Genomic DNA, 16,029 nt, shown 5'->3' with positions numbered 1-16,029 from the left:
AAACAAACTACTTTCACTAATAACAAGAATGTAAAGGGTCTCACTTAATAAATGATGTCATTTTTCTTCTCAACTGCAAACATCCTGAATTAGTGAAAAGCCTCAATATTTATTTTAAAGCAGAGGTTTCTCAAAGTGTGGTCCTTGAAGAAGCAGCATCAGCAACCACTGAAACTTTTAGAGTTCAGGCTCTCAGGCCCCACCCCAGGCCTAGTTAATCAGACACATCAGGGGAGGGATCCAGCAAGTAGTAGTTCAACAAACCCTCCAGGTGATTGTGATAACACACTAAAATTGCAAGTCCACTGCTTTAAAATCAATCGTTTAAATTGCACACACACGTTTGCTTAGAACTACTCATGAAAAAGTTAGGATTAAGAATAAGCATATTAATGGATGTCTGAATTTTTCTATCCTCCATAGGGTAGAAACACTGTTTTATTATTACTGAATAATAGATGTGTGCACATGGTAATATGGCCAGTAAGATCTGTCAAAGGATATTTCAAAAGACAGTAGTTTCTCAAGATACTCTAAGGGTTACCTCCAACCTGAAATAACTTGGGAAAATATTCTTCTACTCTTCTGTTAAGAGAATAACAAAGCACATTGGCACATCAAAAGCTCTGAAATAAGCGTCACTAAAGAAAACCATGTTTAACCCTGTGTTCTCAAGCTTATGGGGCCTTGGTTTTTTTTGTTTTTTTTCCATACAAAACCTATTACAAAGAACATACGAAAACGCTGGGCTGCAGGTGTGGTCCTCATTCCCTGAGGCATATCCGGATCACCTGGGGAGCCCTCTCACCACAACCAATAAAGCAGTGAATCACAACGGGGAGGACATCTTTGGAAAGAATCTCTCAGTTGGTTCTAATATCCTCTCCTACTTAAATTAAGAAGATTCAAACTAAAGAATCTATGTTATTTTCAGTTATGAAAAAATTATAGTCCTATTTCTATAATTTTAGAAAATATTACACTCGTTTCTGTAAGCGTATCTTTTCCAGAAATCCTATTTATATCTATCTCTAGCAAAATTTAGATATATGAAAATTAGAAAGATTTGATGATAGATAAGAGAGGGCTTCCCTGATGGTGCAGTGGTTGAGAGTCTGCCTGCCAATGCAGGGGACACGGATTCGTGCCCCGGTCCGGGAAGATCCCACATGCCGCGGAGCGGCTGGTCCCGTGAGCCATGGCCGCTGAGCCTGCGCGTCCGGAGCCTGTGCTCCGAAACGGGAGAGGCCACAACAGTGAAGAGACAGAGAGTGAACTATACGTATGAATTAGGGTTAGGAATATGTGGATAAGTGCAAAATTTCATTCATTCACTCACTCAAGAAATAATTTATTGGTAAAGTGGAGGATTTAATGATAACATTTATAGAAATGTCATTTAATATCTACATCTTGAAACAAATGTGCAACCATAGTAAAATAGTCACAATAAATATGACAAATACAATTTTATATTGTTATTAAGGAATATAAAAGGGTAATTACATTGGGGATGTACATATATGCTGTATTTTAAAATCGTTTTAAGCTTAAATGTAGATGTTAAGCACAAAGAAAGAAGAGAAAATCAGCCTATATTTTTAGAGGAAAGAGGTAAAGAGAGAAATGTAGGGATGAGTACATAGCAAACAGTGTTAGCACTATCACTGGTTTTTATAGTTTTAATGGTATTCATCTTTGTGCTTTCTTGTTGTTTCCAATGTAATACAATAAACATGTATTTTATTTGCAATTAAAAATATTAATTTTTCCTCTCACTGTTGTGGCCACTCCCGTTGCAGAGCACAGGCTCCGGACGCGCAGGCAAAGCGGCCATGGCTCACGGGCCCAGCCACTCCGCGGCATGTGGGATCTTCCCGAACCGGGGCACGAACCCGTGTCCCCTGCATCGGCGGGCGGACTCTCAACTACTGCACCACCAGGGAAGCCCCAAAATATTAATTTTTGTTTTAAGTCCTTTCTAGAGTGCTATTAAGCACTATACGATTATCTTACTAAGGTGAAAGTTGCTTCTATTTCCTCTGAACCCTCTCACACTTAAAAATTATGTTTTAAATGTATTTTAATAGATATTCTTTCACTTTTCAATTGCCATAGAGGGAATTCCCAGGCGGTCCAGTGGTTAGGACTGACTGTTTCCACTACTGGGTCTGGTTCAATCCCTGGTCAGGGAAATAAGATCCTGCAAGCTGCATGGTGCAGCCAATAAATAAATAAATAAATAGCCATATAAAGGGCTTTTAGGAATAATTTAAAATTATGTACTTCTCAACTTGTATAATCATGTATCAAGTCTAGTTTTAATGTACAGCTGCTAAATATATTAAGAAAAAATAATATGGCTGTTTCCCATGGTGCCCCCCGCTGTATTACACTCTCCATAAATTGAAGTCATTTCATGAAAAGATTAAAATTTCTAAATGCAACTCATTTCCTTAAACTTCTGAAATTATTGTTCCTGATATCATCATAATCCATCTTTACTTTTCTTGATATATTATGGCATTATATAGTATAATTAACATAGAGCAAATACTAGACACAAAGGGACTGACTGAGAAAAGTTACTTAACACATATTGTTTAGTGTGTTAGTTAAAAATTTCAAATAAACTGTCCCCCTGGAATTAAGATTTCATTGTTTACCAGACCACATACAAGAAAAGTAAGTCAGCATGTCTCTTGCCAATTTTTTTCCCCAAAACATCTCTTCTGAATTCTCCTGACTACCCTATAGAAATGTGTACAGAGACGCTGAGGAGGTAAATTCCAAAATGTATTCAAATGTATCTGGTAAAACACATAAGTGAAACATGAGAAGCATGTTCCTCTGACTATTCATCTCAACATAATTTCAGTTATTAAATAATAGATTAGATCAGTCAGAGACAGAGGTACCAGCTAATGCTGGATGGGTCATTCAATTTTGCAAGCAGTACCTATCTGCAAATTTCATTTGGAAAGTCACAATGATAAGTCTATGACAGACACAAAAGACTTTTGCATATTTAATATATTTATCTCAAATGAAACACTCTTAGAATTGATTTTTATAATAAAACATTTGTTTTTAATATTTTTTATCTTTTTCATGCTAAAACTATTTCTACCAACAGTAAAATGTTCAGAAATTAAAAGTTTATATATTTCACTTAAATTACAATAAAAATTAGCTTAATTACTGTGCACAATTCAGGCTGAACATGCTCACTGAGAAACCGTTCACAATCACATTATGGTTAGGTTTACCTCCCCCTGCACTCTAATTTTTGTGTATCTCACAAAACTGTGAGAAAATTAGTTGATACTAAATAAGAGCTGAGACCATCTACAGAGGCATCACAATTGGTATTTCTATCCCAGTAGTGAAGGGGTTAAATGAACGTGTTCTTGTGTAATGAACCAAACTCTTCAATAACCAGAGACTACAGACTTGTATACAATTCTCCACAGTGTATATGAATATATTTTAAAACTTCCACCTCCAAATACATCCTTTTCTTTTTTACAACTATTTCACAGATGTTGTTTACAAGAGGGCCTTACAACTTTCACAATGTACACATTATTGATTCTTGAAATTTTTAGTCTCAATTGTATTCCCAATATCAAACAGAATTTTGGATACACAATATGCTTTTAGGCATGATATTAGCATCCAATGTAAGTAACTATCCTGGATGTATTCTATTTACAATAGACTTTCATAAAGCCAGCAAGGCGGAAAAGGCTGCTATACTGACATGTTGGTATCTACCCTACGGATTAAAAAATATGGTTGCTTCCGTAGCCACTAGTTCACTACTGGAATGTAAGCTGATTACCAGTTCTGACCTACACATAGGAAAGCCTCCTTTTTAGTAAATCACATGCATCAATTAGAAGTGGAGATTCATCAAAGCAGCTTCAGCTGTCCATGCCCAATTAATGAATAATAAATAGAGAAAAAGGTGCTGAGCCTTCAGCCAATTACACTTGTTCTGGTCAGGGTGTGAGGCCAGGCTGAATAGTAAATAATGAATCCAGTTACAGTGGCAATAAGAGCACTGTTGAGTCTCCTGAGTTAATTGGTTTAAGCTGCTATTTTTCTCCTTGAGGATGCTGTGACTCAGAGACATACTGAGTGGATGAATAGAACTGAAAAGGAAATATGAGTTGGATAACACTGAATATATGACACTAAGGGCTTAAATATAATATTTGTCCATTTGGTTTACTGAATCATAGCAATAAGAAAATAAAAATTTTAAATTATAATTTAATGAATAGACATATTGTCCTTTGAAAAAACATGAGTTCAGCTAATCATAATATATTTGATGAGGAAATAAAGAGATTTTTTTTTATGAATTGAGAAGATTTCTCCAGTTCTTCAAGTAGTTAAAATGTTTTATCTGCTTAGATTTACCCTATGGAAAAACTATAGCATTAATTCCTCAGAGGCAATTTACTCAATATATTAAGAATATTTTACAGTTAACATGAAAAATAAACATAACATTAGTGGTCAGAAGAAACTTGAAGAAATAATTCTATTCCTTAAAATTAGATCTACTGTTAAGTCTCTGCATATTCTTCTACTATTAATTATGATATATAAAACAGAAGGAAGAAACAGTCTGAAATAAGCAGACTTTGGAGGTAGGGGGAACGGTAAGCAACTGAAACTGTGCAATACACAGAGAAAGATAGCAAGTTAAAAAATACATAGGTGATATTAAAGCAAAAAAACATACATTTTGTAATATGACGAAGTGAATCAAAGACAACTATGAATTTGAAACACATAAAACAACTAAATTAAGTCAAAAATGGATACTGATCACTGCAAGAACTTGTTCATTAAATTTTAAAAGCAAAAAGAGGCATTCCTTACATAAAATGTATTGAGGTTGCTGATAAGGATTATAATAACGATTTAATAAGTTGGAATACAGAATCTGAGGACACCCTCAAAATAAAACTGATGAATTTTTAGTTTGCATGATGGATGAATGTGTGTGAATCATCTATCCCAGGATCTAGGCCTCAATGAGCATGAGAGCCATCACAATATCACAATACAGGTAAGTGTGATGACAAGGCTGAGGACTGGTTTAAACTCTATGAGTAGTATGAAAATTTCAAATTATCATCATTAGAAAGGGATGTAATACTCTGAACATATATATACATATCTTTTTTATACATAAATATGTAACCCAAATTTTGGGGACTGGCTGATAGGGTATTTTCTCTACTAAGGGACTGTGAAATGGTGTCTTGCCTATGAAAAGCACTATGTGATTTCAGATAGTCTGAAATTTCAATATAGCACCCGTCCCCCCCACCCCCGGAAACCATATAGTGGTATATATTATATTAGGAAAGGAAAACATTTCAATGGGGCCAATCTATTTCTTAAAAAATTAAAAGCAAAATTTCATATTATGAAGATTATCACAGACAAAAAAACTTTAAAAAATATTGTCAGGACAAAACAGGTTAAACAAAAAAACTTTGTAAGGTAGAGAGATCAATTATTTTCCCTTGATACCTGAGGCAAAGACTGACTAACACCTTACAACTAATATACAGTAAAAAAAAAAAAATAGCCTGGACTCCAGGACGCCAAGATCCCACCATACTTACAAAGAAATGAAAATCTCTCTATGGCCCATAAGACACTCAATGATCTATTTCCAGCCTGACTCCTCATCCAGATCTCCTGCCCTGCCTTCCCTTGCTCATTGCTACATTGGACTGTTTTCTGGTCCTTACACACATTACGCTCTTCCTGGTTTAACGTCCTTGGGTCTGCTGTTCCTTTTGTCTGGTAGGTTGTTCCCTGGTCTTTTTTCATAGTATCAGTTCACTCTTCAGATCGCAGTTGAAAAATACTCTCTTGGAGATTCTCCCATCTAAATTATTCCCCATAGAATATTGAAAACATTACACTTCATTTATTACATTCAGAGCAATGTAGACATTAACTGATTTTATAGAATTTCACATTAAGTTTTGTCAAACATTTACTGTACATGCAAAATTTAAGTCATATCCTAAGATATATCCCTAGGATATATCTTAACATTGATAGAATTTATGTATCTAGATGGCAGGACATCCCTTTCAAGATAAAGACTATAAAATAATAATTTTGTATAAAATGTCAAAGGAAGGGATAAAGATTGGTTATGTAACTGCTTTGGTGCGGTTGACTTTTGTTTCAATTCTGTCTTGTACAGATTGTGTCAACTTAACTTTGGAAGCAATAATTTTACTACATTTTTTTTCAGGTATCTTTTAAAAATCGGTATTGTAAATGCAACAATGCTCATTAAATGATCAGAGTTCTCTTTCTTAAAATCAGAAATTTGACATCAACACTTTGATATTCGAAATGGTGTTTAAGGATTTATGGATACATAAAAACACTATCGAATTTTTTATTTTCCCCATGTTTGCTATCTCACTACATTAAAATATAATCACCACGAGGGCAAGAGGCCTCATTGACATCATTCGGTTGTGGCCCTAACACCTAGCAAATCGCTTAGAACTGTATCTGCTTGCCCTATTTATAATATTTGTTGAGTGAATAAATAAACTTGAATCACTGTTTCCTAGTCCCCAAACTCATGCTTTTTCTACTTCAGCATGAAGCAAGGACAAACACTGGAAGCAGTCCGGTGAATGGACAGATCGTGCCTCAGTCAGGAATCCAGCTTCTCATTTTCATTCCAACTCTGTGTCTACAGCTCTGTGTGTCCTTGCTATGGCTTCTCAGATTGTTTTTTTTTTTTTTTTTTTTTTTTTAAGGAACAGAGGGTAACAAGATCTGTAAACCTTCTTCTAGCTCTGAAAATTCTCATTCTGAAATCTATGAACTAAAAGCAAATTGTTTCCAAGGCTTTTCTTAAAAAAAAAATGCAAAGTAACTGCAAGAACATGTAAATGATGAAAGGCTGGTATAAAGACTCTGTTTGGTAAATATTAGTAAACTTTAATATTTTTCTCATTTCATTTGCTAGAAATGGGTATAACAGTAAGTTCTACTCTTCTCTTCCACCAGTGAATTCCTTTGGAGACCACTGACCAAAAGACTCTTTTGGTATCCAAACCCCTTGACCCTGAGAGTTTACATTTTAATTTAGGGCAATGCATTCAAAGCACAGACCTATAGATATCAATCAAACAGACAATTTGTAGGTGAACATGGGTTAGAACATTAGTTGGGCTTTTCACCTCCACTTCACGAGTTGAATTATTTCGATTACTTCCCTCAAGTGACAGTCAAGGCCATCTTTTTGAGAAGAACTTAAATAAAAATGAACACACCATGCGTCACTGGTCTCCAAAGGAATTCACTGGAAGGGTGGAAGAAAACATTAGAACTTACAATTATATGCATTTCTAGCAAATGAAATAAGAAAAAAATTAAAATTTACCAAAAAGAGTGACGTTAGCATTCCCTCTCCCCTGGCCTTACTGTGTGTGGGTTGGTCTCAAGTCATCTGTCATCCTCCAGGTACCACAAGGAGAAAGTGGAAACCCCACATACTGATAATGAGCCACCTTCTCCCTTACACAGTCCCCTTCAATGTACTATTCTTCACTTTATATGTAAATTTACTTATTATCTTCTTGGGTTTAACCTACTTCATACATGCTACCAGCTTTAAAAGATTTCTGAAATTAACAATGATCAAAGTTGAAATTCTAGTAATGGAAGTTGCACTGAACAAGAAGAGAATGACAGAGATGAAGCTTCCATTCCCAGCACTAGGTCTTCTTCAGTCTCATTACCAGATAGAAAAGTGATTCAATTAGTTCAACTGGCAAGTTGGTCAAAAAAGTTAATATTATCAAGAAGACTATCATAAATATGGATTTAAATTTACTATATTGGTAACAATGTCCTGTGTTCATATGGGCTGTTGAGATATTTCCTATGGTATTATGAAGTCATCATAATTAAAGGCATTTAATAACTAAGCATCTAGAAAAAAACTATACTTTTTTCTAGTGATTTTTAATGTCAAATGCCACTTAAGCCAATACTTCATAAAATTTCACTTATCTTAAAAATTTAGAAGTCTCTTGGGAGGTTTCTCAGCATATTAGTTCAGTAGTATATAGAGAGAATTTATAAGTAAATATTGTTATATTGAGAGGTGCATATTTTTAACTGGCATGCATGTGCAAACAAAAAAAGGTTGAAGATACCATTCAAAACAATCCAGTCACCATATCTCTGTTTACCCAATGCTGTACATAGGGTGAGTTTATAATAACCACATAATACCACCGAACTTTCCAAACAGTGAATATTCAGTGAGTTCTAAATAAATACACCATACACTAGCCTCTGGAAAGGAAGAACTGGATGTGGAATCTAAAAGAGAATTATGCATGCCACCACCCCAAAGCAGCTGAGGACCAACGTTTTAACTATCCTTGCAAAAGCAGCACATGCCCAAGCGCACAAAGCATTACAAAAATATCAAAATAGACTCAAAATTTTTGGAAGAAGGCCCAAAAAGCATACGGCGCTATTCCTAGAAGAAATGGAATCTAATCTTATCTTCCTTTTTATTAGTTTTAACAGTTTTTCCCCCCAATGAATCCTAATATGGCTATATTTCACACAAGGGTGAATGCATTAATTTTAAGGTCTCCATGGTAAATATCACTAGGAATGATAGAGCAGCTCACTGAAGGTTTATGATTTAAAGTCTAACAATCTTTTTAATCACAGAGATTTTATTTTACCTACTGCAAGTCACTGTCAACTAACAACTGTCAATGATGAAGCTGGCTGGATAAGTACAAGCCACATACCTCAAAATTAAATATGGACAGAATGATGGATAGGTATAATAAATTAAAATTTTAAACCAAAACCATCTTCAAAACTTTTAATCCTTTTTTTTTTTTTTTTTTTAATGGTACATGGGCCTCTCACTGCTGTGGCCTCTCCCGCTGCGGAGCGCAGGCTCATCGGCCATGGCTCACGGGTCCAGCAGCTCCGCGGCATGTGGGATCCTCCCGGACCGGGGCACAAACCCGTGTCCCCTGCATCGGCAGGCGGACTCTCAACCACTGCACCACTAGGGGAGCCCCAAAAACTTTTAATCTTAAGCCTTGATTTACAACAGTTCCATCACATGGCCTTCTCCTGTCCCCCATGGGGGCCCACGGAATAGGCAGTGTAGCACAGCACAGGGACACACGGCTCCTGCTGTGGATCACATGGACTGCACTGCATTCAGTTCCCTGCACTACCAAATACCACATGTGTGACAGCGGACAAGTCACTTAAGCTCACTAAATTTTACTTGTCTTTTCTGGATATCATTAAAATAATAGTATTGCCACAAAGGGTGAGTGTGAACTTTAAACGATAAGATTACCTGCAAAGCATTTACTTTCTAGTATAGAGTAAGTACACATATATTAATTACTATTATAATCCAATCCAAACATATAGCATTGAAAATATTTACACCACTTATTTTAGATGCACACACACACAAAAGTAACTCTGATTCTACCATTTACTCTACAGAAGCAATTAATATTCTATCTCTATGCCATCTCCTATTTGAGGATTCAACAACAGTCATTAGCAGAGCCTGAAATAAAGGCTGTATACTATTAGATAGTTTTTTTTTTTTTTAAAAGCTGCAAAAGAAACCTAGACTTTCTTTCTTTAATAATTAGAACAGAGTCGTCGCTGTCTGATACATATCCCTATTGGTTCATTCTAGAAGCAGACTGATTTATTTCTATAAAATAAAATCAAATCATGAATGATTAGGCTTTTAAGAAGACATTTAGATAGGACATTATGTTGGAATTAATTTTAATGTAGACAAGACTGGTAAGAAAATAAATAGCAACATAAATATGCAAGGGAATTCAGCAGACTAGCCAAATGTCCCAGACAGGTCAAATTTTTAACATGATCAATATAATAAAATGTAGCGAATAAATCAACTGAAGTTATTGACATGGGAATTCTGGGCTGAATTTATTTCATTTGGATTTCAGTCTGAAACATAAGTCTTGGAATTAGGTTAATAAGAGTTTGTAATGATCTGCTTTCTCTTTGCTTGCTTTGGGAATTAAGAAAATAGTGCTGCTTTCTGGCACAACTGAAATCTTCTGGGGAATCTGCTTCACTACATCTTCAGGGAAGTTAAGGATTTATTGGGACAGATGTCTCTAAAAACCTAAACAAGAACCTAAATAAATTTCAAAACTAAAGAGAACCTGAATGTGGAATTTCATAAATAACTGTTGCATTATTAGCTTTTTCTTCCATTTTATTTTGATATTTAATTATCCTTTCAAACCCAGATATATAAAACCTACAATGATTTCAAGACAAATTTTTGCATTGAGGTCACATTTATTTCTAAACGTTTTCTGAAGATTCTGCTCTGATTTTTACTTTGTTACGCATTTTCTTAAGTTTTTCACACAAATGTAAGGATATTCATAACAATAAAATGAACGAGTTCAAACTAGTAACCTTCAATTATTGTTAACACATCCACACATATGAACGTGCTCCATTTGGAACTAAAATCACTTCAAATCAATATTAAATGTATTGTAGTAATATTAATAATTATTATTTTAAAAATCATACTCACTAACATTTCTGGATTGCCTACTGTAAGACAGGGAATGTTCTAAATGCTTTATATGTGTTAACTAATTTAATTTTCACAGTAACAGTATGAAGTAGGTATCACATTACCTTTATTTTTCAGACCAAAAGAGTGAAACGCAGAGATGTTAGGTGACTCTGCCGATATCACAAAGCTAGAAAATGGCAGAGCTGGGCCTCAGATGCAGGCAGTGGGACTCCAGAGTATAATGTCTTAATCATCAAGCTCTGCTTCTTCCTCCATATAACAATGTACACAGCACTTATACATGTATGTCTTGTTATTAATTAGGGATAAATGTTTCCTATGGAAGTATTTAGGAGTGAAATGCCACATCTCTAATTTATCTTAAAATATTTAGCAAACAATACATACAGCAACTATGGAGGCTCAGTTTACTGTTCTCTCTTCTTTATATTTAAAATCTTTTTTCCTGATAAAAAGTTAAAAACTAATCTTACATAAAACATTGTACCCACGTTAATGCTGTGGTTTCTCTGGAAGTGAAATTCAACAACTTACTTATTCTAATTACATGTATAATTAGACAAAACTTTAGTTTGATGGACTCATAAAATAAGCTTGATTTCATGCTCCACAGAGATTCATAAAAACTTAGATTATCAGATCTCTCCAGACTTGAAACCCCGAATCCTGATGCTTATATTGCCTGTAGTATGGCAAACAAATATTCTAACTCTGCTACTTATTCCCAACTTGAATCAGTTTTAGACACAGGGGAAAGCACATTGTCTGTCGGACTTTACTTAGTTCTCATGACTGAACCAGGGGCTAATGAGAGGACGGGACAGATGAGAGAAGAACAAGGAAAAAGGTCCAATCCACTCCCATCTTCCGCAGCCTGCCCCGTTGTGTGAACAAAAGGAAACGAACGTCTATATTAAAAAATTACTTCAAATACAGTCCACAGTCAAAGTCAGTCTTGCCATTCCTCTCTTAATATTGTTTCCACTCAACCTTAAAACAAAACAGACATTTTCGTTTCCACCATATTTGCAAAGGGTTTCCTGTTTACTTTGCAAATAAGACACTACTTTAAAAAGCGAACAATCTTCACAAATGCTATGTAAGCAATAGGGGGACTGAAACACACAAACACCTACACAATTTAACAAGCATTATCTCAGTAATTACTCTAAATCATTAAATAGAGAAAATGAGTAAGACCCTTACCTCAAGACACTAAAATTTTAATAGAGAAGATTATCCCTGTATAAAAATACCATAGTATAAGATATTACACCACTGAAACCAGAAACGTGTAACAGGTTATTCTGAGCACCCAGAGGAAGGAAGTACCCTTTGCTACTTAGGAAAAGCATAGCAGGCTTCAAGAGGAGGTAGTATTTGAATTCGTTTTTAAAGAGTACTTAGCATCTGAGTGGAAAAATTGTAGGATATCAAAATCAGGTAATTAGAGGAGAGAATATGTTAACTTTAACTAGCACAGGGACAGGAATGACTGTCTTAAATTTCCAGCCTGGCTATGTACCTTACACCTTCCATGAGAATTGTGGCTCACCAAATAATTTAGCCAAGTTATACGTGCATTTTTTTTTTTTCTTTGCGGTACGCGGGCCTCTCACTGTTGTGGCCTCTCCCGTTGCGGAGCACAGGCTCCGGACGCGCAGGCTCAGCGGCCATGGCTCACGGGCCCAGCCGCTCCGCGGCATGTGGGATCTTCCCAAACCGAGGCACGAACCCGCGTTCCCTGCATCGGCAGGCGGACTCTCAACCACTGCGCCACCAGGGAAGCCCTATACGTGCATTTTTTAATTCCAAAGCAAAAATTTGTGTGAATGACTAGAGTCATAATTTTTAAATCATATTACACAATCCTAAGGGACATTGACTTTACCCCTTATTTCAGTTACTGCTTTAGCTAAATCTGCCTGTCACTAGGTATTTATTTTTATACCCAGAATGTGAATATAAACAGCATCGATCTGAGCAGCACAGATATTATAAAATGTCCCTGAGGGACTGTCTGGTATCAAAGTCCTTGAAAGGCTTACAACCTGACAGCTCCCCACAAACTAGCTAATTCTGACCTAGCTCATAAAAAGTTACACTCCAAAGAGACTGTTGAGCTTCATTGAGAGGTAACTGATGAGATTAAAAAGTACTTTAAATGCTTGTTCTACCTTTAAGTGAGGCCATGTATCATCATTATAATGAACAAAATCAAAAGATTACACTTGACTATGTCAATTTTTATATGCAAATCTTAACTTGGTGATGGACCAGCATATTTAACATGGGAGAATAATAGGAACCAGGAGATTCTAAATTGAATCCTGAATCCAACATAAACGAAAGTTATGGACTTTTTGTATGATTTACTTCTATTATGAAAGCTATTTTTTCTTCATTTCCATCTACTCATATCCTCCACACCTTACCCCTGCCCTCACCTTCCTTACATGTTGGTGTGATGAAGATTCTACCCTATACTATCTTAAGGCATTTTTCTTTTCTTTTCTTTTCTTTATGTGTGTGGATGTGTGATGTAGGCAGAGTAAGGCAACAAGGAGCAGTGGAACTGCAGCAGCTGGAGAATGCATCACATCCAAAGGCAATCAAACTCCCTTTGTTTCTGTGTCAGCACACCAAAACACATCTGTAGTTACATCTGTCCTTCCTAGTTCTATAGCTTCACACTTGCTGGGAAGATTTCAGCCACTTGTTTTCAAAGTCCACTCACAGGCTAAATATAGAACTATTCTAGAAAATAGAAAATTTATTTATATCTCAGATATTTATGTCCCCATTCAAACATATGAGGATAAATTTATTAATTGATAATATTGGTTCAATATTTAGTATTCCAATTGTTCCTGTGTTCATTAGATATTAGATATTAATGTATGAGATTATAAACTCACATTATATAATCTCCGTTCACCAATTTTTCATAATGAATATGGCTTTGTGGAATTTGAGCAATAAAAATATACAACTAAATTGGAATATAGAAAAGTAAAACAAAGAACAGGGAAGGTAAGCCAATTCAAATCAAAACAAGATGCCATTATGATTATCCAAATACTTGATAAATAAAACAGCAAGCACTACGTGTATAAAGTTGGAGTATAGCAACCAATTAAATCCGATTATATACAGCAAAACTTTTGGTAAGGATGAATAAATCTCATCATCCATGTAAGTCCAACTTCATCTGATAAGCAATGATCTTCAAAAAAAGCTACAACCACTAAAAATCCTAAGGTGAATATCAAACTTCAACATTTACTTACATTTCTTAACTTTCTTTCATTCTAAGATAGTGAATATTTCCATTGCAGAAAACAATTTGATTGTAAGGATCAAAACACATGCTTTAAGAAGGACTAAATAATACTCAACACAATGCGTAATTTTATAACCATTTTCCTGTATAAGAGAATTTTTTCCTCAGTTCCAAGTTGAAGAATTTGACTATACTTAATTGACAGAAGTCACTCAGACGAGCGGGTAGAGTCTGAGCATTAACTTTAATACACCAAGAAGAGCAAAATTAAGTGCACAAACTGCTAAGTAACTCCCAACTAGTACTCCCCCTATTCTCTCTTCAGTAATGGAGCCCTATATTTTATTTGGGTACATGCTTATCCAAGGGGAAAGAAAATTATGTTCCGTATCTTCTTGCATCTAGGCAAGACTAGTCACTAAGGTGTGGACAACGGGTGCAGATAGAAATGCTGCGTGCTATTTCCAGAACATGCCCTTAAAGGCAAAGGGTGTGTCCTTCAGTGCCAGCTGCCTCCTTCCTGATGTGTAGAATGTAAAAATCATTGTGGATATTGGAGCATCCGTTTTGGACCACAATATGGAAAAGCTACACTGAGGAGAACAAAAAACATGAGAGAAGGACTGTAGGGCCTGGATGATGGAGAGTTGTTATATTAGACCTTGTACACAGAATGTGACATGAGAGAGGAATAATCTTTTGTCTTGTCTTAGCACTTTTACTTTAAGACTCTCTGTAATAGCCAAACTAATATACTAATCATAAAACATGATTCATTTTTATTCACTATCTAAGGGTTTACAAGAGCAATATTATTAACATGTCTAAAGGACTGCGAACTTCCCCAATAAAAAGTTTTAGTGAAGTATAAAATGTATTATCTTACATTTCTTTATAAATTCTCAAAAATTTTATGTGAAATAGTCCAACTCCAGCAAACTTGACAAACTTAGCAGGATTGCAAGAATATGCAGAACTAAAATGAAATTTATGGATCACCGAGTCAACTGTAGCATGTCTTAGATGAGAGAAAAACAGTTTGAATTTAAATATGTTTTAATGCCCTTAGGCAACTACAGTTTTAAGGCTGGACTGGTGCATGAATCCAACTAAACTTGCGGAGTCAGCTTGTTTGTAAAGCCAATCACCCTAGTATACCTAAGCTTACCCTGGAATTTAATGTAAAACTTTTAATACTCACATCGAGATCATCCTTTGCATTGTAGTACACAACTTCATTGCTCTATAAAAAAAGAAAAAAAAAGAATACTTTAGTGATTTGATTAAAAACATAATAATATACTGGATCAAACACTGAATACATTTTATTCATATTTTAAATAATAAACCTCTCATAGTATTCCTTTTACAATATATTCCACAAAGATCGAAAAGATTAGCCAATATTTTCTAAGAACATATTCAAACACTATAGCAGTGATATCAGAAAAGCACATCTTGCACTGCGGGAAAACTCAGTATAGGTCTGAGAACAATTTGTGAAGAAAAAAATTTTTTAATTCCTAATGCAAAAAAGTTATATATACACACACACACATACACACAAACACACACACCTAAATAATGAAATGATAAATAGGATAATTCAAGAAAAGTGAATACTCTAAGTGGCTGCTTAAGAGTTTGCTGAAACCATGATTTTTAAAAAATATATATCGAATGTGGAAATTATTCTTGAAGAAAGGTATATCTGCACTATACTGGCAGGAATTCCTTCAAGAGACTCAGATAAGGGATTAAGAGTATCTGTGAATTTAGATAGCAAAGAATATCAGATAATCCAACATACTAATGTTCTCATATTCTACCAAAGTATCAAGTGAGTGTTGGCTTTTCAAGAATGAAAGTGTGTGGACATTTCTGCTAGCCATTAACGTTGCTGCATATGCCATAAATATAAAGTATGGACATAAATTGTGTTACAGAGGAAAATGGAAAGGAAAAAATGGATAAAACAATTATCAATGAATTTTAAATCCCTATTCTGTCTACAAGGCTAGTTCTATGCAATATAAAAATAATCTGCATATACTGATATCTTTTTTCTTTCTTCTCC

General features: G+C 35.1%; 1 protein-coding gene across 6 annotated transcripts in view; it reads right to left on the bottom strand.

Annotated features, from left to right (window-relative positions):
* The window catches only part of CACNA2D1 (calcium voltage-gated channel auxiliary subunit alpha2delta 1), a gene marked incomplete at both ends in the record, with an annotated part of 496,553 nt that overhangs the window by 178,833 nt on the left and 301,691 nt on the right, over nucleotides 1-16,029 (bottom strand). For all 6 annotated transcript variants that reach the window (XM_079711931.1, XM_079711932.1, XM_079711933.1 and 3 more), the window contains one exon: nucleotides 15,154-15,195. In XM_079711931.1, the coding sequence (XP_079568057.1) occupies nucleotides 15,154-15,195 (42 nt within the window). The remainder of the gene's footprint in view (nucleotides 1-15,153; nucleotides 15,196-16,029) is intronic.

This window comes from Hyperoodon ampullatus (assembly GCF_949752795.1).
Source record: "Hyperoodon ampullatus genome assembly, chromosome: 9".
In the NCBI taxonomy this organism is placed as follows: Eukaryota; Metazoa; Chordata; class Mammalia; order Artiodactyla; family Ziphiidae; genus Hyperoodon; species Hyperoodon ampullatus.
Note: the sequence above shows the minus strand (reverse complement) of the source record. Positions and strands in the feature narration are given on the sequence as shown.